At 40.4% G+C, this 23,945-nt stretch overlaps 1 protein-coding gene across 2 annotated transcripts; it reads right to left on the bottom strand.

Annotated features, from left to right (window-relative positions):
* Positions 1–276: 276 nt before the first annotated feature.
* LOC3291112 (uncharacterized) lies at positions 277–23,426 on the bottom strand. 2 transcript variants are annotated; one of them, XM_061662001.1, is made up of 4 exons: positions 22,743–23,426; positions 2,903–3,038; positions 1,608–2,130; positions 277–1,520 (listed from the first exon to the last, which is right to left on the bottom strand). In XM_061662001.1, exons 1-4 carry the CDS (start codon positions 22,813–22,815, stop codon positions 1,335–1,337), a joined length of 918 nt encoding a protein of 305 aa, XP_061517985.1. In that variant the 5' UTR covers positions 22,816–23,426; the 3' UTR covers positions 277–1,334. The 2 variants fall into 2 exon arrangements, with proteins under 2 accessions (XP_061517985.1, XP_061517986.1); XM_061662002.1 differs by lacking the exon at positions 22,743–23,426 and adding an exon at positions 5,137–5,158.
* Positions 23,427–23,945: the final 519 nt, after the last annotated feature.

Genomic DNA, 23,945 nt, shown 5'->3' with positions numbered 1-23,945 from the left:
GCTGGCATTGTTATATTCATGTAACTGGACGACCCAGCTCGTAAAGTCCTTTTAGAGTGTGCATAAGGACAGAGGTGGCGTGGTAGGCCCAAGTTGAGGTTGCAAGATGCCATGAAGGCTGAGATAGCGGATTAGGACACTACAGCATCAGCAAAAGAAGTAAGTAATTAAACAAGTACGCCAAACCTCCATCAATGAAATGTAGAAACTTTTCTTCCTAAAATGTCATCATGTGGATTTTAGGTGTATTAAAGAGAAGAACATTAGCGGTACATGGCGGTTGAATGAATTGATATTTTGTATTTTAATATTACTGTATAAGCTTAAGGTTATTAGCATATTTTAACGACGTTATTCCAATCAACCCGGACACTATCCCGCAGCTGAACGGTCTATCCTATAGATGTACTACTACGCACTGAGATACTCTCGTCAATTTACAACGTTGTTTCCTTTGGGTACGAAGGTTACCATCTCACGTCTGACCTTGATCAGCAGTTACGATTTCAGCAATGAACCGATAAACATGTTATAATTGTCAAGGAGATTTACCGTACTAGCTAGATCTTTACTTTAAACCATTTGCTAGAATAGAATATCTACATCTTCGGTATCAGGCATACATAGTAAACGGAAAATCACATGAGTCGAACGATTGAGTTGTCTCTTTAATATATGGGGATTGATCGACAGTTTCTATTTTTTAACAGTAAGAATAGGCTTTACTAGCTAGCGTTCCGGTGTTAGATCGTGTGTGTGAGTGTGCGCGTGTGTCCGTGCAATGTCTGGGCACATGTTCGTACTCTCGCTTCTGCCTCAGTGACGAACCGCAACACCGACTTCTAATAAATAAATTAACCCTAATTGCACTCATCGGTGTTGCGAGTTCGGTACGCGTGACGCAGAATCTTAGATAACGTCGAAACTAACAACGATCGCGACATCACCACGATCGCCACAATGATGAACGTGGTACATTTGATGAGTTGATGGAACACAATTCACGACGATTGCCTAACGCGCCGTGGTCCAGATTGAATCTAATTTGCCAATTACATAGCATAGCGCGGGGGTTGATCAGTACGTAGGGAATGAGTCATTTTGAAGGCTAAATTTAAAATTCATTTCTATACAATTTATACTTTACGGCTTATCATCGTAGAACAGCTAAAGCGTGATATCGGACCGGATGTTTTATCCTAAACATTGCGGTAATACCACGGAAGATAAATTAAGCTATGATAAACGATATCTAATCGATCTACAACCCCTACATAGGGGAAAGCAATCATTAAGCTAGTCGGTAATGTACTATAGAACGCGTCGTGCCTAGATTATCGTAACCGTAAAGAAGCATCTGATCGAAACGACCACCACGCAGACGTCCAGCTGCTGATGGTACTGATGATCGTGGGAACTAGCAGTAAAGTTGCGCTGTGTAATTGACTCCAACTACTGCTAGACGACGATGAGTACATCGATGGACATTTGTTTGATTTATAGTAGTCTTCGCAGTACATCTGAGAAAGTGGTAGAAAATGGTATATTCCAATTAGTGCTGAACAGCCATGACACAATCGACACTTTCAACACACACGCACACATACCTTTATTAACGTCGACGACATCTTGTCCAAGAAACCGCGCGTGAAACTTGCCGTATCATGGCCGCACGTATTCCTCGCGGCCGATTCCGAACAGTCGAGATACTCCATAAAGGAACAGCACACCGTTCGCACGTCATCCTCATCCGTGCGGCTTGCCGTGCGATGGTTCCGATGGCGCCGTTCGTGCTGATGTTCCCTTGACTCCTCCAGGGCCGTCTGTTCCTGCGCCTGGTGCTGATGACCGTGCTGGTGCTGATGTTGGCGGGCCTCGTGCTGTTGCGACTGTTGCGTTATGAGTGTCACGGTGTGATGGTATCGCCGCCCGCACACTTCGTAGTCCGGTCGCACCTTCTGTAGACAGGGTGCGTGTGAAAGGAACTCGCGCTGGTAGTCACCCTCCCGGCAGAGGTCTCGCACGAACTGGTGGGTACCGTTGTACAGCTTGTTGAAGCGGTTCCGCTGCTCCAGGGTCATACAGCGTCGCGTGTAGCTTCGTATGCACTGCAGACCGTTGTTAAGATCACTGAAATGGTGTCAATCAAATTGTCACAAAATATAAATACTTGTTCCAGGTAATTTAATAATTACTGTAAGAGAAGACAATATAATTGTATTTGTCTATGCCATCATTCAAAACCTTTCAAACATGACATTTTATTGATTTCTCAGTTAGCGAAAGCTCGTTATTCGTATCATTCTCTCAAGATCTTCGATTGAATAGGGTAGTTCAACCATAGTATGCGAGCATTTTTCGTACGAGTGATACAATTGATAAATTTAGTCTCCCGATGGTACTACGTGACCAACCGTACTTGTGCCTAATGAAGCAGAACGAACACAAGTACTTCCCACGACATGGGTTGTAAAATTGTAAACGAGAATCAAATTTATGAAACCCCTAAAAGAATGATTCGCATAAATACATAATGTACATCTGTATGAGGGGTAACAGGACCAGCACGAAAAAGGCATCCTCAGACTAACTAATCTCGTTGGGATTACAGCACGGACTTTCCTCCTCGCATCGTGCATCTGGTTTTAACACATTCCAACTAAGAAAAATCTGAGCACACTCTCAAACAACCTGCAATGACACTTTCGTGTTAATTGCTCTTCGGTACATCTAACGTAAGTCTCCCTCAGCACCACAAGGGCTTGATGATTTATGGGCAGAACAATGGGCAAGATTTAACTAACGGAATATTGCGGAGAGATAGAGAGAAAGAAAGGACGGCACGAAAGACATGGACGAAAAAAAAACGTAACTACAATTTATTACCGGAACGTAAACTTACGGGCATATTTTATCCAGATCCTCCTTTTTCGTCGCTATGGACAGATCCGTCGTCGATTGTATCACTTGGAATGGGCGGGCACACTTGGCCAGCTCCTCCTGACCACAGTTTTCTGCCCGTATTCGCGCTAGACTCACTGTCAGTGCCAACGATTATCAGGAAACCGCCGTCGTTGTGTGGTTACGTTACGTTACGCGATGAACGAAACAGGACACCATCAGCCCACGAAGGTGATCAGCACACAGTCGGTGCAGGTTGGTGGCCATGCAAAAGAAAGCAAAGAAAAGAGAAGGAGAAAAGAAAATTAGAAATTGAAAGAAGTGGAACGAACCAATTAAAATACACGTCAAAATATAACGCTCTAAGAGTGTAAATTCGTCGGAAGGATTCTTCCTTTCCTCCACGCAGCTCAACCACATACCAACCAGTTTGCTCGGGTTGGCACTTTGCTCGTCTCTCTGCAACGCTGCCGGTGGTGCGGGTTGGAAAGTTTTTCAAATTAAAAATTCATTTTCGAAGCGGGAATGATTTTTCCCACCAGAATATGTGTGGTAGTAGCGGTATCGGGTCGTGCTGGACGCCGCCTTTTAGTTTAGTTTGAACGTTGAATGGGAAAGGGAAAAACATGGTAACAAACTATGCTGCTTTGCTACGCTTGACCACGATTTGATAGAGAATTTCGCGTTCCTTTTTTCTCGACCTCACTCTCACTGGAAATGCAACTTTGGCATCGATAATGTGGCGTTTTTAACCGAACGCATATAATAAACGGATGGACGTTGGGCGAGAGCAAAGAAATGAAAGTTGCTATCCAAGTTTCTGTCCCAAGGATGGGTTGGGGTGGGTAAAACAGTTTTGTAAAACTTTCATTCCCGACTCTTGGTTGGGATAAAATTTCTCGGAAACCGTACCAAAAAAACGGAAAGAAATGTATACGTTCTTGCATTTTATGGCATCGCGCGTTGTACAACATGACGGGTTGGGTTTTTTGTGCAGAAAACTCTTTACTATTGAAATGATGGTGCCTTATCTGAACTTATTGACGCCTTCGAGTTGATGCGGTCGTGGCACATAACAAAACAAAAAAAATATCTTGCAATCAGAGTAGCAAAGATCATACTCTATGATTAATGTTCATCTGATCGCATCCGGCGAAAGGGAAATCCCAAATTACACCAAATCTTTCAAACTTATGAATCAGAGATTAAAAATACATTCCTTGGTTTATGCGACGCACGTGAAGAGAAGCACTGTGGAAGGAATCAATGACAAATAGCATATAGAATAATTTATCACAGATTTATACGAGGACAGCATAATTTGATGTAGAACAAGTTTCATGGTTTTATTTCTGGTCAAATCTTTGCAGTTTGTTGTAGGAGTGATAATGAGTTGAAAGTGCAAAAATGAAAATTTGTATTGAATAGTAAAAGAAACAATACTTTCCTTTCATTGTTTTTAATATATTTTATATATAATCAAAAAATCTAATTTGCTAACACAAATAATCTAAAATACTTAAAAAGTGCTATAATCAAGTATTTATTAAAGACACCCAATAAAAAGCATAAAGAACAATTCGGCAATGAACTATCAAAGAGCCTGGTTTAGTTATGAGAGTGCCGTTGTCTTTTACATTAGAACATATTAAAGCTACAGTCTCTTAGCAATGATAACCACATAGACAACATCTACAAATAAAAAGCAAATTTTAATCGCCTTTTCAAACCCTTCCCCCACATTGCTGATCATTATCAACTGTTTATGTTGCCTACTGCGTTAATTTAAACCGACCACAATCATTGCTTTTCAATTAAATCTCCATTTTCACTTTCCCTTATCTTCCGCAATCAGCCCGTTCCTGCACCGTTTAAGTGCGCGCGGTCAACCCCAACACCTCAAGAATCCTGAGAATTGTGGATTACGATTATCTTTCGTTGCTTCACACCTTCCAACGGCGGTGGAAATAATGGCGCAACAAATGCAAATGAATCGCAACACTTCACGCGGGAATTACCAGAAGGAAAGCGAACGCGAACGTACCCCGGGACGGATCGTTGCGACCCGATAATGTGTTGCATTATAATTTGCGTGCGGTTAAGGTAACAGGTAGGGTGGTAGGCTAAGAAGCGCGGAAAGAATGCTTCGTTTGCACGTGCAAAAGATGCTATCCTTTGGGTGTTTCCTTTAGCTTCAATTTGGTTACATTTTCTTGGTCGTACTCGTTTACTTACTCTGCAGCGCTTAGAGTGTCGCTGATGAACGGTGGACATTTTGCTTTCGGTTTCAGTTTCGGTTAGGCAGCCTGTACGCCGTTTGGTGATTACTGGAATATTTTTTGTGACTGGAGTAAATTATTTTTTACCCTGCTTGTATCTCCCATTTCCCAAAAAAAAGTCTTTCCCCCATTTCCCACATCTTTAAACCTGTTACCATTGCAGTTACTTTTGCAAGGGATCAAGATCCCTGTCTCCAACCCCTGACATTCCCGTACGTCCGGCTTAAGCATGCTGCTATCATTTATTTAAATTTTCGCAACAATGCCCCAGCAACGTATGCATCCAGTACATCAGCAGCAGCGTTATGCTCTGGGCCGTCCGTCCGAGGAAGGTGGGTAGCTTGTTTTCCCCCATCCCAAAAATACCCTTTCCTTCAGGGCGTAGCGTATGGGCCATGTCCTTCGGTCGGTGCCAGAGCGTCGATCTTTCGGCTTTCCATTCGGCGGACCGGGAGTTGTTTTTTCGAAAAGTAGTAATGGAAAACGGCCCGCTTTGCAGCGATGAACTGCAACCATTATTAATGAATATTCAGCACGAAACACGGCGGATGCACCCCACGGGAAGTTGTTGGCGAAATATCGGCGCACCCGTCGAGCAGTGTACCTGTTCGGGGAATACAACCCCCCAAAAAAAGGGAACGCACACACACACTCACACCGAAATGCGAAAAACCACATACATCTCTGGGAAAACTGTGAATGCGACGAATCGCAGGTTGAAATGTGCCCTCAATATGGCATATCCTTGCCAGGCTGGTGCATGCTTGGGCTGCCCTGTTAAGTGTGTTCCGAGCAGCAGTGATCTGCGGCAATTATGGGAGCTTCTGTCCACTACTGTGCCTCGCGATGTTTTGCACCTCCCTGCACGAAGATGAGCGGTCGTTTGACTTGTGCAGTGGAGTAAAATTAAAATCATGCGGAAATTTAATATGCAATATGGATGGCACAACCACACATACAATATAATGGCGCAAACTTCTGGACTGCCCTTGCAGCACACACGCTCACATATCCGCTGCATAGTTGTTGCCCTGCCCTTTTTCAGTTTCGGGAGGTACATAAGCGTGGCAAATGTCTGTCTCGCGCACATCACAACGCCTCGCCGCCCTTAACGATGGTCTAAAGTTGGAAAAACATGTCCAGCGTGGGAAGTTCTTTCGAGGGAAAATGCAACTCGCACCGGGAACTGGAAGGGCTTGTTGCTGTGAGATTTTCAATTACCGAGCGGGTTATAAGTGGATTAATGTATCAATAGCTGTGGTGAGATTTTAATTACTGAAACCGTTTGATATAGCGTGTCAACGCTATTTGAAAGTGGACACATAAAACCGTGCATTGATGCGCACATATGTTTTGACCGAAGGACCATACGTCTAACCGGGTACGTCAATGATTATCCTTTTGGAAGCTTTTATTGAAGCTTTGAAACCTATCAAGTGTGTGCGTTGGTATTTTTTTCTTGATGCGATTCCATGGTCATGCACTTTTATAGTTTTTATATGCCAGTCATAAATAAGTATTACCTGGTAGTGTAGAAAAATGAAAAAAAAGCCATATTGGCTTATGGGTGTAAAAAAGGGAGAAAGGGTGAAAAAGGACAGTGGAATACGCTTTGAATTTATTTTGCTTCTCATATTAAATAATTTAATATCCGCTTATTTTAAATAAATATGAATAGAATAAATGAGGCTTACGTTTATTACTATTTTCAATTACGAAATCCATACAATTGCAGACAGTTAAAAGCCTAGTAGCAAAACAAGGCATCGGCTATAGTAAAACCGACTACATGTTACGGTCAGCTAGGCCTTTTTTACGACAAATGGAAAAACAAGTGAGGAAACACAAATTTGGTTCTAGATTCGGAAAGATGCGTTGGATCCTACAAGGCCGAACATAATCGATTCCCAACCGGACCGTACCAAGGATGTTAGCTTTCCAGCTATATGGTAATTCTAATATGTGTTGGCAGCCTATATTGTATGGGTAAGCATAACATTATTCCTCGAATAATATGATAAAATTTCTCGCCGTTATTTGAAATTAATCTTTGCTTTAATATATTGATTTAGATGAAATTTCGATCAGCTGTGAAGTAAATTCAAAAAAAGAAATGAATACATTTTGATGGCAAGATTGCAACATCATATTTTGAATATATCTGCTGCAGATACTCTAAAGTTGCTTAAAAAAAGAAATAAAATTTATTTCATTTACTGTACTAAATACTAAATACAAATACTGACTAGTTATTTTCACAAAGTGATGCATCAATCAATTAATCAATAATTACTTCAATCATTTACTTTATTTCAATATGATGGCCGGATACTGATAATTCCGACAGTATTGTAGGTCTAACAAAGCAAGACAATTTTTCTTCTAATATCTACGTAGATTTTTCGTTTATGGCTAATGGTTAAAATTCTATAAATAAGTTCAAAAAAATATGTATATAATTTTTACAGTAATTATTACCGCTCAATAGCCCTCTGGCAATTCATATTCATTGGATTGAATTTCCAATCTGAAGAAAAAGCTTTTTCGTCACATCGTAATAGCGCTGGATCAAACAGCTGCAACACAGTTTCATCTTGCATTTGCTAAAAAATATATAAAATCTCCCCCCAAAACAGGAGCTCATAAAAATCTAATCCATCATAACGCTGACATCAAACACAGTCCCAACACCGTGTTTACGTTTCACGGGCCGGTGGTCGCGGTGTGTGCAAACCAAACACAAATTCTAATCATTGCTATCACTTTTTCCCTGTAAGCAAACAAACAAGGACACTACAATTTCACATATAATGCCGCTGGCACCGGCCAACCGCAGGAAGGGGACCGTTTCGAAAACCTGTACCGAGGTCATTAGTGTATGCCATGCTCATCAGCTCATCTGTTTGGAACATAATCGCCCACTCTCGTGGCCAGTGGGTTGGTTAGCAAAGTAACCAAACACAAACAGACTCACATACATACACAAGCCATTGAAGCAACGCGTGCATTGAATAACGTGCCGGCTTCAGTTCATTTGATTTCGCTTAAAATATTACCAAAGCTGGCAGAATCAATCGCGTGTGGGTTTTTACGTTTTCCTTATCCCTTGGTCGTTTGATTCAACTGGCGGATGAAGGTGATCATTGTTCACTGAAGGGCAGACATAGTCACGCTTTGCGCTGGATAATTTTGCATATTCAACGCCAGCGTGCTAATGCACGAATGATGAGAGAAAGTTGCGAGGTGTTGCAAGCGGGCCAAGGAGTGCAGGAGTTTGCAATTGAATCGCAAATCACGCAACCATCGTCAAGGGACAATTACAACAAACTGATCGAGCGTGATTTGCCTTGTACCAGTTCCTCCAGTCCCATCCTGCAGTTTTCCTGCTGTGTTCAGTGCTGGGAAAGCTTTAATATGTTGCTTCGACCAGCCACAATCGCAGTTCAACTGACCACAAAGTTCATCCTTTGCATCGTTGCACAAACACAAACATCGTCCGCACCCGTTCCTCGGCCCTGCTTGGTTCTACTACTACTCTTTGTTTAGCCGGTGGAGCAACACACAAGGCAAACATTTGCACACGCCGTCCCGGTATTGAGCGGTATCGAGAAAATCACGATGCCTCTCATTTTCCTTACCCCTTTTCAATCTCCATCACGGTTGAAAAGGTCCTTTAGCAAAATTCACCCTGACGGAGGATACTTTTACAATAGCATCAGTAGAATTTAAATCAATTGCTTGCCATCCACCGCAAACAAATCGCTCACCACGCGCAACGTATCATCCCAACCGGTGCATTTTCTTTGTCCCTGCTCTGGCTCAGTGATACACAGTGATGGATCTTGTGGACGTGTTTTTGTTTTTTCTATGCTTCAATCTGGTGCTATGTTATTTTTATTTTGTGGCTAAAAAGTCTTTCAGAAAGCAGCGCACAGCGAGCGCCTAGCTTGCCGGTTGCCACTCCACCATTCACATTATGCGGTGTTGCTTGTGCGGCTGAAACGGACACCAACCATTGCGGTTTGCAATCGAACAGCAAAACAAACAAACGGTTGTGGCTGTTAAATAAATTTAAATGCAAGGATACTGCTGCTACTTCCGTTTCGCTTCAAAACTGTTCAGTTCGGTCGGTGCGGCTCGCCGTGGCAGCATTACCGGTTCATCCCGGATAATAACAAGCACAGCAGGTAGGAAAGTCAGAACTGACGCAACCTGTGCGATGCGATTAAACAAGCAACCACCGTCCTAGGTCAGTACGCTGTTACAGGTGACCCTGGGAATGGTTCTAACCACTTCAAATAGCATTTTGGAAGAGGGGACCCCGGAGCGACTGGGGACAGGTGGACGGCAATTTGAATTCCAGGCACAATTTGCGTGAAAACTTGTGCAGCTAACCTACACTGCAGCAGGATTTTGTTTGTCTTTCCCCTTTTCGACTGTTGCCAGCTGATGGTGGTGTAACGTGGCCGATGCCGTGCTGCGGCATTTTGGGCTACGCTTGTCCTTGAAAATAAAAGTTTTGCCGTTTTCGGTGTGAATGAGGTCGGCTTTCCATTAGTGGCGTGAATTTGAATACCTATAATACGCTTAGCCACATTTAGTAGCAAAAAATAACGATTGCCTCTTCAGTTGCAATCCTTTGCAATGTGCGATTTGATCTATATGGTGAGTTACAAACCACTAACGAAACAAAACAAAAAATCAACTCTGAGCCACAACACCACAATCTAATTAGGGTCGCAAACTCCGACTTGCAATATTTATGATACGATGGAGAAAACTCCATTTCACACCTTCCGATATAAGCGCTTACCTGCCCTCTCCACAACACCAAACATCAGCAAAAGAAATAACGCTTAAACGTAACCAGCGTTTTTGTTGTGTACTGCTTTTTTTCATTGCGTTATCTCTTTACCTCTTCGTGCTGGCAAGGATCAGATACAGCTTGACTTAATCCTTTGCGATGCGAAACGACTTCACGCCCGCAAAGAAGATGCGGCGCTCAACCACAACACCTCGTTGTGGGGCCTACATTTAGGCGCAAGCGGTGAGTGGCAGTCGCGTGCAGGGATAATGAAACGAAAGATTGCAACCAAAGCGTGTAGCGTGGTTTAGTGGTGGCAGGAAGGTAAAAGGAACAGGACCGTTTTAATACCGACATTTCATTTTTTCCCATTTCCTTCCGCTTTTAATTCTAACCGGTTCTAGTTCTTTTTTAGCTTGAAATTCTCATTTTTTTTTATTCGTCCTTTTCCTTCTTGCATAAAACATGTCCGGCAGTGGGGACGTTACAGTGCGACGGCAGAATAAAAAAAAGCTTAAACACAAACTAGAAAACTTTAGCCCGACGTCCCTTCCGTTCCTGGGGCCTACCTGTGTGAAGGACTTTCAACTAACGGGATGGATATGTTTTCTCACATTCTGCGCTCATCCAGATCGCTCGGTGGATCGGCGCAAAATTGGCGCAAACCCTGCTCGGCTCACCTTCCGTCTAACCAGTGTTCAGCCAAAAAAGTGGAACGGTTGCATGTTAATCGCTTTTGCCCTGGCGTAAACCATTTCCGTTTTGGTGATTATGGTTTATCCTTGGTATTCATTGTGCTCATTCTCACTTGCTTCAACGTTTTTTTTTGTTTGGTTTCAAACTCGAAGACAACCGGTCGGTGCGGTCTGGCACACAGACAAGCCTATTACTTTGAAACTTTGCAAAGTTGCGACGAACGCCGCACAATTGCAACAAAAAACGGCTCTTTTTTCACCTCAACTCCCATTTAGTGCCCAGTCACGTCGATTAGCTATTCATCACCACATTTTGTTTTTGGGGTGGAAGCACCGGATGTTTGAATTAAAAAAAAAAACACAATATTCAAACGAGGTGCATAAATAACCGTTTTTTGTTAATCTTTAACCTTTAATGAAGCAGCGTAATTTGTAAAACGGTACCTTTATAGCTTAAAATTAATATTGTTCAACCCATTCGTGCTACCTCTCACCGCATACGGAAGCATGTGGATTTATGTGGAAAAATAATCAAATTTACTAACAAAGCAAGGAAAGAAACTTTATCATCTGTCGAGCACAGGGTTTTCGGTTGAATCTCGGCACCCCGGAAGAGGCAAAACAGAGCCGGAAACACATGTGGCTCACTACACCGGCAGACGGATGTACATGTCGACCGAGCGAACTCACCGGCAGGTTGCCCTCTACTCAGCACGGCCACTTTTCTGCCATTTCTTTCGCAACTCTTCTTTCACTGGTCTGGATGGATTATCCTTTGTCGTTCTATTTTCGCACAGCACAGTGGCTGGCCATTCTCCTGTATAGGTGATAGGGCTGCTGCCACAGTAGCGCAATGGTTCTACCCGTACCCGTTTGCTGCAGGTGCAGGATGTAAACTTAATGCATAAATTATTAATTTGCCACATCATGTGAAACGGTGGGCCAGTCCGAAGTAAAGCGAGCCGGTCGGATTCGGACCGTCAAGGTGTCGTTGAGGAGCAAATTGCAACGAGAATGGCCGCTTTTGGGGGTTTATGTCACAGCCTAGATTCTGGTTTCAGTTGTTCATCTTCATCTCCCCTCTTCTCTAGCCCTCTGTTGCCTTAGGCACAATTTTAACTGCCCCACAACGGTTTAGGTTCTGATTGCATTGCAGATAATAATCTGTGGCGGGAAAGTAGAGAAAAGCCTTAAATAAGCTGCTAATTTTTAATGTTTTGTGTGCACCATTGTTTGTTTTACAAATGATTCTCGCTAATTTTTAATCCTTGCCAACGCGCATTGTTGAATAGAATGCTCGTTTCCCGCTTTCATGTTTACGCAGCAGGACGTATATCGTATGAAAAAAGCAAGCACCTCTATGTAAACTAAAGCAATCCTATTATGGAGTGGTGGTTTCCATGAAAAATGAACAATATTGCTTGTTTTTAAAGTAAATAAATAATTTCATTCAATTCCTAAACTTTTTTAACTTCATTCAAGTTAGGCATAATAAATTCCATAAATAAAACAATTTCAGTTAACATGGTACTGACTCTTATTAAATTAATATTAAGTTAACTTAAGTATTCCACTAAACAACTTTAATATAATAGATCAATACGTATTTTATGTGCAGCTATTCAAACATCCCAAGAATTTCTTCCTCAACTCAGCCATACACCGCGACCATTGGTCCATCACATGGAGACGCCTGGTATTTTACCGCATGTCCTTTCTATTCGCAATTTCTATCCCTCCCTCCGACACCCAGCACAGAATCTAGCTACCACTGAATGGTCACTTCAATCGTAGCTTAATCATACCTCACCCCAGCATTCAAACAGGACCGAATGTCGACCAAAGTGTACACGAATGTACGCTGTTGTGGGATTATTTCCAGTCCGCAGCAACATTCCATTTCCGACACGCGAACAATTCAAGCATGCGATTAATTTGTAGTAATTTCAATCTAATTGTCATTAGCTAGCACCAAAATCCCCACAGGCACATCTGCCAGCGGAAGGTGGCACTGCCGCCGTGCCGATTGTACCATATTGAAACGCTTAGCATTGCCAAGCGCACCCAACGCCCATTATAATCGCACACGAAGTAAACACACGTGTAAGGTGCTGTTTTCCCACTTGTTGACACCTGTTACGTAGCTATGTAGCGGTTTTCACTTTTCTTCACCGGTGAGAATTATGGTGTAAACGTGTGGCTCGCTGGCCAGCTTACGATCGGAGCTGGGGTTTATGTGCATTAATTATCTTTACGATATGTATAATTCCCTAATCTATTTCCGATTTTCCACCAAGTAGCTTAAATGGAAGCTAAACGGTGTACGTAACAGGCTGAAGATGTATCTCAATGAAGAGCGTTATTCGGACGAAGGCTATAAATAATTCCCATTACACAAGGTACTCGGTAGGTAGGAAATAGAACGCCACGCGGTCAGTTAAAAAGCATCAACATCCTTACATCCATGCTGAGTTAATTGAATGGAGTAGATTGATAATTTTACACGATACTTCTCATCATTTCAAACGTTGGTACGAGCCTTTCGACATGCAAGGTGCACTTGCACTCATACTAGCTCTTAAGCATGAAAAAGGAATGGAACAATATTGCTTCTCATTATTCATTGTTCTGCACCCATCGCGGAAACAATGAAATGAAGCTTGTCTGTGTGCTTGTTCGTAATTCCATTGATGAAAAACTATGTTGAAAGAAGAAAGCTATATTTAATATAGATGGCTATAAATAAACTCTCCATCGGTTAACAGATGTCCATTGCTATACGAGAACATTTCTTATGATGGGTTTGTAATTTAATTTAAAGATATTCATTGCATACATGGCATTTACTGTCAGCTGTGAAGCACAGCAAAATTTGAGTGAATATTAAACTGCTAAATTATATTCCTCTTAAGGTTGATTTTAAACTGGCAAGGATTCTATATTGTACAATATTCCCATTAAAATATATTTTTTACAGCGTAAGTTGTTTTATATAGCTGCTCTTTGTTATTGTCCATCAAGCTTATGTATGTTCATCAAGCTTATGTCTAACCTGTACACTATAAGATTGCTTGAAGTTATACCGAACTTAATGAAACGTAAAATTAATTTCTTTGCATTCATACAATGTATCAAATCTAGGTGCTTGTCATGCACAATTAAAAAATAGGCCGCGCCTAATGATTCGCTATCTTCAAAGGCTATAAATACCGCGACAGCGCACGTGCAATGCTGGTAGCTTCTGTTCGTATAAAAAAAACGAGTATAAATAGTAAAGATCGTTTAATGTATCGGAAGGACGGTTAAATAACTTGTTCTAATCTTCAATGAAGAATGTTTCAATCTTCTACGACAAGTAAAAAAAGTATTTATCATGGACTGTTTTGCTATTTTTATTTGTAGACAATTCAACTGCATTTGACGTCTGCCATGGCAATAAACAGATAAATTTGAAGAGAATATGCCAAACAATTGATGGCATTAGACGTGCCGCAAGATGCAAAAAATTCAAATAATGCGCAGAATACTACGCGCTCGTGACGTAAACTGTGGCTCACAAATTCGTACTTTGTCCTGTTTCACGACGTAGTCATGGTGTTTACCGACAAGATCAACGTGGTCTGGTTTGGTTTGAAAATTATACAACCCTAACCTACGCCATCGATCCGACGACTTGCCACGACAGTAGTCTCTCATGTGACGATGTCAAAAGCATGTCATCGCAAATCATTTTCCTTTCTATTCGTTGTTTTAAAATTCAAGTAGCAACATTTACCGTAAACAGTTTTTATAACCAATCTCAATTCGGTTTAAAAATAGCGTCTTAGCGGTTATACTCTCGGAAGGTTCCTAGATGAGCAGCAAGACAGAGCCGGTTTACTGGGCGTGCTCTAATTTTATCTCAGGTGGTTCTCGCTAGCGTACAGACAAGATGTTCCTGTTTCAAACCTCAAACTAAGCACACTTCAAAGGAGTGAGAGTACCTAGCACGCTCCCGTGGGAATTCAATCAAAACCAAAACAAAGCAAAACCGTCGATGGCTTTTTTATTGCTGTAAGATAAACCACAAATAAGCCAGGTTGGCTAATTAAGCGTATGAAATCAACGGATTAGCGTGACATATCTATCTCAAAGGATTATAATGGTAAAATGTTGTTTCGATTTGCCGTAGAAACTGAAACAAACCGGTTCAACCATGTGATAGGGGTTCTCGTTTCCCAGTTATCAGCTTTTTGATAGGGGAGAAGATATATTGTCAGGTCACTCACTCATATTTTATCGATAAGGAATAAAAAAGTGCCTTGCCCGCAGAGATGCTCTTGCTAAACTTCCGGGAGTTTGTAAATTGCAAAATGTGAATAGAAATGAAGAAGGGACATTTTTGTACTTCAATACTGTGAAAGCTAACAACTCAAACTATCAACTTTTACTTATATTCAGACATGTATTTATTTTTTGTGAGGTAGATAATTTAGAGAAACTTAGTATTTAGCTATGTAAGCTGACATGGCTAGATATTTTAGTATTAATTAAATTTCATAAAAGGAGATATGTATTGAGATTCTGCCAAAGCCAAATATTGCATTTTTTAAAGTTACTGTTTTGTCATGTCTTTATGGTTAAATTGAATTGATTTGAACATGTTAATTAAATGGTATAAAATGCATTACTTCATATAATTTTCACTGAAATGCGACCACAAGATTCTAAACCCGTCAGAACATGATTTAAATAAAATACTTTTGATGTATGCGTAGTATTCTTTTTTTATTCAGGAGGAATGGTTCAAAAAGGCCGTATTGCTACGTAGTATTCATTTCAATATGCAACATGTAACAACCTAAAAAATAATATCTATTATAGAATATGCTGAATCGTCGTGGAATCCTAGACAATAATTAATCTGCATTTAATTCAAAAACTGTTTTTAAGCACAATGATATTTCTATATGTATAAATGGTAGGAATAAGGATTGTGATTGAAACTGTGGCTCATGAATCAACATGCTAAGCACTTAGGAATTATATAAAAAAAAATTTTTTGTGTTACGGAATTTATGGCCAAACCCAAATTAACTATTTAAATAACTATAACGTTAGTTGATTTTTGTGGGATATATGTATTATACTTATGGACTATCAAATTTGAAACACTTGTATCTACGATTCTCAAGTATTGCGTACATTCAGCAATAGACCGTACAATCGACACAGATATACACTAGATATCTATCTGACAGACACCAAATTTTGTGTGACATGCCTGGCTTGTGGTGTGCCGGGTTGTACACGACTGATGATACATCTGCAACACACGCTACGAACATTTTGACCGAGAAACACGAACGTGTATTCCAACGAATTCCAACCGATTGCTTCGTACCGATCGCTCGTAAGATCGTCCGTCTGCAATGTGCAGCTACCTTCAACTGAACACAAATTCGTACGACGCTCGTATCTAATTAAAGCATCGCCTCTTCTCCAACCCTGATTGCATTTCTTCACGCTCTTCCGCCATATGACTTTGCCATGCACGATGCACACGCGGCATGCCGCATCGTAAAAAGTTGTAAAAAGAAGAACACTTCGCGAGAAGTAGGTATACGTCATGTTTCGAACGTACGATACATCGTACGATGGAGCCTCAACCAATCGGACGCTTTGGGGGCTCGCCAGACCATTTCACAAATACATATACGTGTAAAAAAATTCCACGTGCTGAGGAGGTAAGGTGACTGGCGCGCTACGCAACACACCTGACACGTCCGCGATCGTCCGTCTGGGGTGGGCCGGATTAAACTGGCTTCAAGTGGAAAGAAAAATGATCTCACAAATTTCATTGACGTAACGTCAAATTCTTGGGTGCTCCAAGGTCTGGGAAGGGCCGGTAAGGACCAGTGGGAATTCCCCTCTTCTGGGCGTGAGGGTGTACATACGTACTCACTCATTTTTTGGTCAATTTTGTTTTGAGTACCTTCGTTCGTACTAGGCTCTTCCATGTGCTGAAGTGGCCATTGACGTAAATGCGCTCTCACAGTATTAATGGAGAACTTAAAGCCCAACGGAACCACGGGGAAGATCGTCACACCGCTCTCCAAATAATATGCCTGGGAGAGACAAGCCCTCTCCAAAATAAGGGCCTGGAACGTGGCGTAAACCAATGGGGAATTTGATAGTTACAGTTTATTTTAGCAGGTCAATGCCAACACATTGACCTGCTTTACGCACTCGTATAACTACGAGTAGTTCTAGAAACTTTACGTGTACGACGCAGTTCATCTTGAATCATTGGACCACTTCGTGTTTCGAGAATATAGGCATGATAAATTAATTCAATTAAGCTTAATTGGAGTGATTGGCGTCGCAATTGTTACTTTTTTGCGGCCAATGATCTGACAGGGATCTTTTTCCGGGTGGAGAAAATGTATTGCAACTATTGAAGATATGAAATCTGCCATCGACTGCTGAACAACGATTGTAAAAGTGAATGTGTTACACTAACTATCAAAAATGTAACAAGGTTACTGTAAACTACAACTTATCACAAATATATGATTGTCGATGGATCTACAATTTGCAGCTCGGTTTTGGAAAATTAAGAAATTTATGTGTTAGTCCCTTTGAGAATCACTGTGACCATGATGATGAATAAAAAGTTTCGAGATTGATAGATAATCAGGAAAACGACCAGTACACATTGTATTGACGTCAGTTCTCAGCAAGTTTTTGTTCATCAACACAAGTTGTATAGACTCATACAAATTATTCACCTTTTTCTGTTTATTCTGATTTTATTGGCATAGCAGTTTAAAAAAAATCACATACACACAGAAAATAATTATTGGAAGCCGATTTTAAGAACAAAAACATGCGTGTCTCATGTCTCATTGAGGACCAGAAGTATGAAAAAAACTTTTTTTAAATTACCCTCCTTCATTCAAGATGTGGCAGCGTTTGCGCATATCACGCCACCCGGGACACTGTCGCGGTTCTATTTTGCAGTCGCAGCAAACTCGTCGAGTGTCAGAGTGTTTATGCACGGGAAGGTGATGCTGTCCGTTGGCAGTTGGAAGGTTATTTTCAGTTACAATCACTCTTGAAAGCACACTGGGTGCGCATCATACTACGTTTTTGCACAGTGAACAGTAAAATCAGCTACGAAGCAAAATATCCAACACGTGAAACGAAACCCAAGTGAAGAAGGAAGTGATTGTAGATCCGTCAAACAATGCGTATTATGTAAAAAGTGTTGGGAATGTTTGTTTACTAGCACTGTCTTGCCTTTTTGGCGCTTTTTTTACCACTGAATGTTGGGAAAAAATAGATTTTGTTTTGTTTGGATACGCCCGAGCCGAGCTTGTGGTTGAACAAAACATTGATTATTATGATATGCAAAAGATTTTTTCCTATTACATTCAAACGTAGCTTGTGATAGCATTAGCGTGTGATAATATAATGCGCCTTATTGGTTGAGATGGCGACATAAGGGGCCTTTGCCTGTTTGACAATGATCTACATTAGCATATTAAAGTTATTCGAGTGTAGACACTTGAGCAGATAATTACAAGTCATTGATAGGATTCAACGAATTTAATTACCCTCTTGTACTGTGTGAAACACAGCATCACTTACACGTGACCAAGGCAACAAGCCCTTGTACGAAGTGACCCACCTCGTACCAGTGTGAGGAACGTAACAAGTTTGATCGCAATGGTTACACTATGTACGATCATAACAAATCAATCATGCAAACAAAAGCCACGTGTTGATGAATTGGAGCTGGCTCTCATGATTTTTTTTAATACGCATTTTTTAACGAACAACACGATCATCATGAACTTGTACGAGTATAATATGTGGCGATCTTGAATTGTCTTGCTTCCTTGACCATACACGTTCCGGTCGATGACTTTTTTCGAGAAGAATATAGTGATCACCATCGAAACTTGTTTCGTTCAACTACCTGACCATGAATGTGGCCTTTTCACTCCAACTGGGATGTCGGACCACACCAGTTATCTTATCTTTGCCTCATAGATAAAGCGTATTCTGGTTAGACTATACTTGTGAAATGGTTTTGCCGCACTCTGCTTACACAATTTCTATGGAAATTAGCATGTTTTCGTGCAAAGATATAGAATGACGGGGTCCAGAATTGGCTCACTTCCCGATGACTTCTAAACCATCTAATGACTAAAATCAACGAATGATCTCGATCCTGCGTGCCATCATGACCGACCTTGGCCCGCTGATGCTAAAGCTTCAGCACCGGCTTCTCGGTTCGCTGCGCATCCAACCAACGTATCGGCGTTACGTTCCAAGCGCGCAATGCGATCGTGATCGGCATGAAAGGTAAACTGGCTAAAAAACGGAACACGCTTACCTGGCCAACGTGTAGCGTGAGCGTCGAGTGGGGCGCTCCAAAAAGTTTTAACCATTTCGTGGTGGTAGTGTTGGCTGTTGGTATTGAATGAATTCCAATGGACAATCGAAAGCTATGTTACTGTTTGTGGTGCAATATTTTTCGAATTCGCAGTGTTTTGCACAGTGGTAGAGGATTGAGACCTTTTTAATTAAATTTTGAATGAAATGAAAATTTAAAAAGTTTTCTTATTATTTGGAGTATAATTTGTAGTACTGTTATGTAAAAGTTTGATTTAATATTTTTATTGAATTTGAAAAATAAAGCTTTCATTTTACTTAAGAATTTCCACTGTGCTTTGTTTGGTGGTAAGTAGCGTCCACTTCAAAAGTACACAACTTGCCTTTTTCAAGACCGCGTTCCGCTGCTAATCGAACGGTACTGAAACCCAACAACAAACGGTTTGCCATACCGTTTACCGATACCTGCTTCGGTATGCCGTTGTGGAAAAAAGCTGATACCTTGCCGAGCGAAAGTTGCACACCTATGTTTGAGCTGTCTGGGCGCACAGAGGCAGTCACGCATAACACACATAAAATAAAACATAAACTAAGCTGTTTAAAGGGAAAAGGGACTGAGTGCAAATTGCAGCTAGACCGATCAGCTCATATTACAACCGATTGCGCATCATATGTATCTTACCTATGTCTTCATTTCTCGTACAATACAACGTAGCTCCACATCATGGCGTTATAAATGTGTGGGTTTGTGTATTTCGTTGTTGACACAGGTGGAACCCCATTCAGTGACGTCACTGTATCGTACGATTCTCAGAGGGTTGCGATTGGTTGGTTGGTTAAATCCGGCAAAACATTGTGATCATTCCTTTCCGTTTTGCGGTGGGTCGCAGGTTTCTTCTTGTACTGTTCTCTTTAAGTCTTTTATTGGCCAATGACTCGCATTTGTTGCCAGCACTGTCCTCAAGCACCCGATACGGTGACATGATTGCATTAAGCTAGAGACAACTAACTTTGGCACTGTCGATATTGTGTAGTATGTTAGGGACTTAACCTTCCGTAACATGTGTGAACCCTACCGAATAGGTTGGAGCTTAGCCAAAAGACCAAAATTATAAATGATCATCTGTTAGTGTGTGCTGTTTGGCATACGTTGTGATGGGTTGTGAAAGCAATGCAAATATAACACATTTTTAGACACAGTCAACCCACACATATAGTGCTTGAAAAGACTGTCACAATCTAAAAATGTTGAAACTCGTCATGCAACCACTTCTGGATTCAGTGCATATTGAAGTGGGCTGGATGGCTGAAAAAGAAATATTATTCATTCATGAGCTTCGTTGTGAATAAACAAACGAGTTACAGCCATTGGTTGCAGCGCTCTCACCTAAGTAGACACGCTAGTATGTAACATACTTATTTGTCTGTAAGTTTATTCAGTATAATTAACTCTTTTCGTCATATTAATTAAATTTTTATGTTTTCTCTCTGGCAAAATGTTCTATGTTGATCATGTTTGTTGTAATACGGGTATTTTATAAATTAAGTGCCCGGTATCCGGATAATAACCGTTTGGGAATCGCTCCCATCTAGGCTTGATGGAGCCTATGTGTTTATTAAACGATTCAATTATGATTCAATTATACAATTTTTATCATGTCATTTTTTTCTAAATTATTCATATTTTTAAATAATGGTTATGGTTCAAGTTCATTGTCCCCCTTGAATCTATATGGCTAAACTAATGCTCTACAAACATTTGTTGAAGAGCGTTGACGCGTCCGCATCGTACGATTGATCAGATGACTGAGCTGATACCTTCATGCAAAACGTAGCGTACATTCTTATCAGTCCTCAATAACCTCAACTCCAACCGTTTGCATCGTGGGATACCCCCCAATACGGTCGTATAAGTTGACATTCAAGTATGATTGATGTAGGTTTTCCTAATTCAATTGTATCGCATGACGTACGATGACTACGGCGATGACTGTGTGATGACGAAACAATGACGGATCGTACGATCCTTCGCTTCAATTTAATGGGAGGGAGATGCCATTGAATAATTTATCGCCGATGAATACCTGTATATATCCATATGTCTACCTATGCCTACAGTGAATTCGCTGTGCTTCAAACTGGGGATAGAGTGTATATTCTCAGCCGATTGGAGTAAATAGTTCTAATAGTTCCAATTAGCCGAAAATGATCAATAAAATAACAATCCATATTCATAACGATCCATATTGGTACATCCGATACATTTCGATTAACGTCTAGAAAAAGTCGTAATAAATAAATAGAGTTTTATTAAACAAAAACAAAAAATATAATATATTAATGGATGCTTTTACGATACTAGGCCGCTGTATAGTTTGACAGTTGGCGCTTGTAATCATGTCAACACTCCGTACAAAATCACGCGCAAAACTAGCCTCAAATATTCAGCCTAGATTATGTCAGCTTGAAAAATATGTAAACAAACGCCAATTTGTTGCTGGCGCGATCAGATTAGCTCATGAAGGATTACATTTTCATGCTGAAGGTTAAAACATGTTTGAACTGATATTTTAAAATTCACTAAAGTATTATAGCTCAATTCAAACAGGGATTCGATGGTATGGTAAACAGAAACATACCCCTGTGGAGAAACACAAAGCCATATTCTTGTCCCAATTAATATCTTTGTCCCAAAAACACTCCCAATTCCGTTTTTCTGTGAATGAATCTTATTGATTTTCAAAGATATATCCAGGTAGTCCCCGAGATATTCGGCATCTCTTATATGCGGATTCGGAGATACGCGGTTTTCTAAATTTGACAGCTCTTGAAGCAAAATTTACAGATTTGATACATCATTTGACAAACACAAAATAATTTCCATTTTGATTAAAATTTAAAAATCTTTCATATAGTTTAACATTGTAATTTTCAGTCAGAAGTATCTCATTGTTGAAATCCAATATGGTGGAATGCAACACTTTATTCACAAACATGCTCAAATGTCAGCATTAATTTCAGAATTTTAATCATACGTCGGGCGTAAATTTTGTCAATAATACCAAAAATGTATTGCAAAATATTTCGTAAGTCTTAAAAATATAAAACACATTTTCTGAACCGCCTATAGCCATGATTGAGCAGGTTTTCCAGTTAAAATTTCTTCTGTAGTCGATTTTTTTTTTAATTTATTTGCGCATCAGACGTATTTATGAATTCCAAACAACGCAGTACAATGCCACGAAGCAAACGTTTGCAGATATTTGTACCACTTAACACCCTTTCCCGAAGTGCGCGGGTATCACGAGCAGGTAAAGCTTTGCACATGTTTTGAGTCTTCATAAAACAGGTAGGAGGGATAGGATCGCGTATGCAGACGCCATTCGCTGTAACCTTTTTTGACAATTTACTGTGGCCTGTTTTGCTTTTCTTTTTTTTCAAGTGGCTTGGAGGCCTTGGAACAGCTTTGAACCGGATTCCTGGGGGATGTGACATTTTTATCACCTCGTATGGTGATCGTTCGTTCGCAAAGAGTATATGCCCAACTGATATGATAATGTGTATTGTGCTGCAGATGACTGTCCGAAAGATAAAGCTCCTGCTTGTGATTAGCACAAACAGGTCACGCGTTTTGTAACCATATTTCTTATAAACTAATATAACTGCTATTAAATCACTTACCGGTTATAACGACTGTGACCAGTAAACATAATCTGTTGTAGAATTTGCTAAAATTGATGGAAACTGGAAGCATTTTGTTTGGTTTGCTGTTTTATTTCCACTAAACACTTTTGCTAGCAATCTATTATCTTATTCCAATCACGTTTTATGAACTCAAGTAAACTTTACTTTTATCACTTTTCACATTTATCTTTCAAACACATCACACATGCACTCACAAATCTTCTAGGATCAGTTGAAAATCATCAACAATTCATGATATTTTCAATCGATTAACGATGCCTGCTTCTCACTTAGCTGCCCGTGTAATGCCCGTTTCCACAAGTCAGCTTTTTATTTTTATGGCTTCTAGTAGTTGAAGGTTTTCACTTATTTGTCGACTCAAACACTCATACGATTTGGAAACGAAACATTCATCGAACTGTGTTCACTATTGATTCGGATAGTAGTATCAGTATGCAATCTTCTAGCGCAGCACTGTACACGCTAGCGGAATAATACGCTGTTGTTGACGAACCGGCGAGCCGTTATGTTTTGAAATGCCTTTACGTTAACGTTTCAGTTTTTATGCATATGGTAGATGGTAGATACGCTCGCACCTTGTGTTTGGCACGAAGAGAAACTTCGCTTGAGCAACCTCTCACAACGAATTCTCGGTCGTATCTGAAAAACAGTAAAACATTTTCAAAGCAGCTTGCTCTTACATTAACGTTGATTGCAGATACGCCAAATATCGCGCCAAGGGTGTCAAACATAAAGGGTGATACATTTTAAATGTAGCAGATGCGTTGCATGCGGTAAATGAAATATTTTGCTTATAATTTTGGAATTCCATAAATTGAGATGTTGAATGTGAAAATAAGATTACCCAACCATCCACATACTTTTCTCTCGAAAAGTTGCCATGTGAAATTATTTGCCTGATTTTTCTTCATCACTACCATTTGGCAAGCGTTGGGTTTGACAGACTTGCCTGACATTTTTTCAGTGAAGTTTGATGCTGGCATATAAAAATATATTTTAAACTATTTTATATTATATAGAATACATCATCTTATAAATGTATCTTACAATACATATAATGTTATTATTTTTAATTTTCTAACACACAACGAATACAGCTTATAAAAATTAATGAAACAACATATTATTAGTTACGTACAATTGCTAGTTATTAACTCGTCCAGTCTTCCGATTGCAATA

Source organism: Anopheles gambiae, chromosome 3 (genome assembly GCF_943734735.2).
Source record: "Anopheles gambiae chromosome 3, idAnoGambNW_F1_1, whole genome shotgun sequence".
Taxonomy (NCBI): Eukaryota; Metazoa; Arthropoda; class Insecta; order Diptera; family Culicidae; genus Anopheles; species Anopheles gambiae.
This window is presented reverse-complemented; position numbering and strand designations above follow the sequence as displayed.

Bases quoted from the DNA above. Each gene is read 5' to 3' on its own strand.
- LOC3291112 (XM_061662001.1), bottom strand. From the start codon at position 22,815: ATGCTTCCAGTTTCCATCAATTTTAGCAAATTCTACAACAGATTATGT. The intron at 3,039-22,742 runs GTAAGTGATTTA...TGGCACTGACAG, and splicing joins GGTCACAGTCGTTATAACCG to TGAGTCTAGCGCGAATACGG. The intron at 2,131-2,902 runs GTAAGTTTACGT...ACACCATTTCAG, and splicing joins GATCTGGATAAAATATGCCC to TGATCTTAACAACGGTCTGC.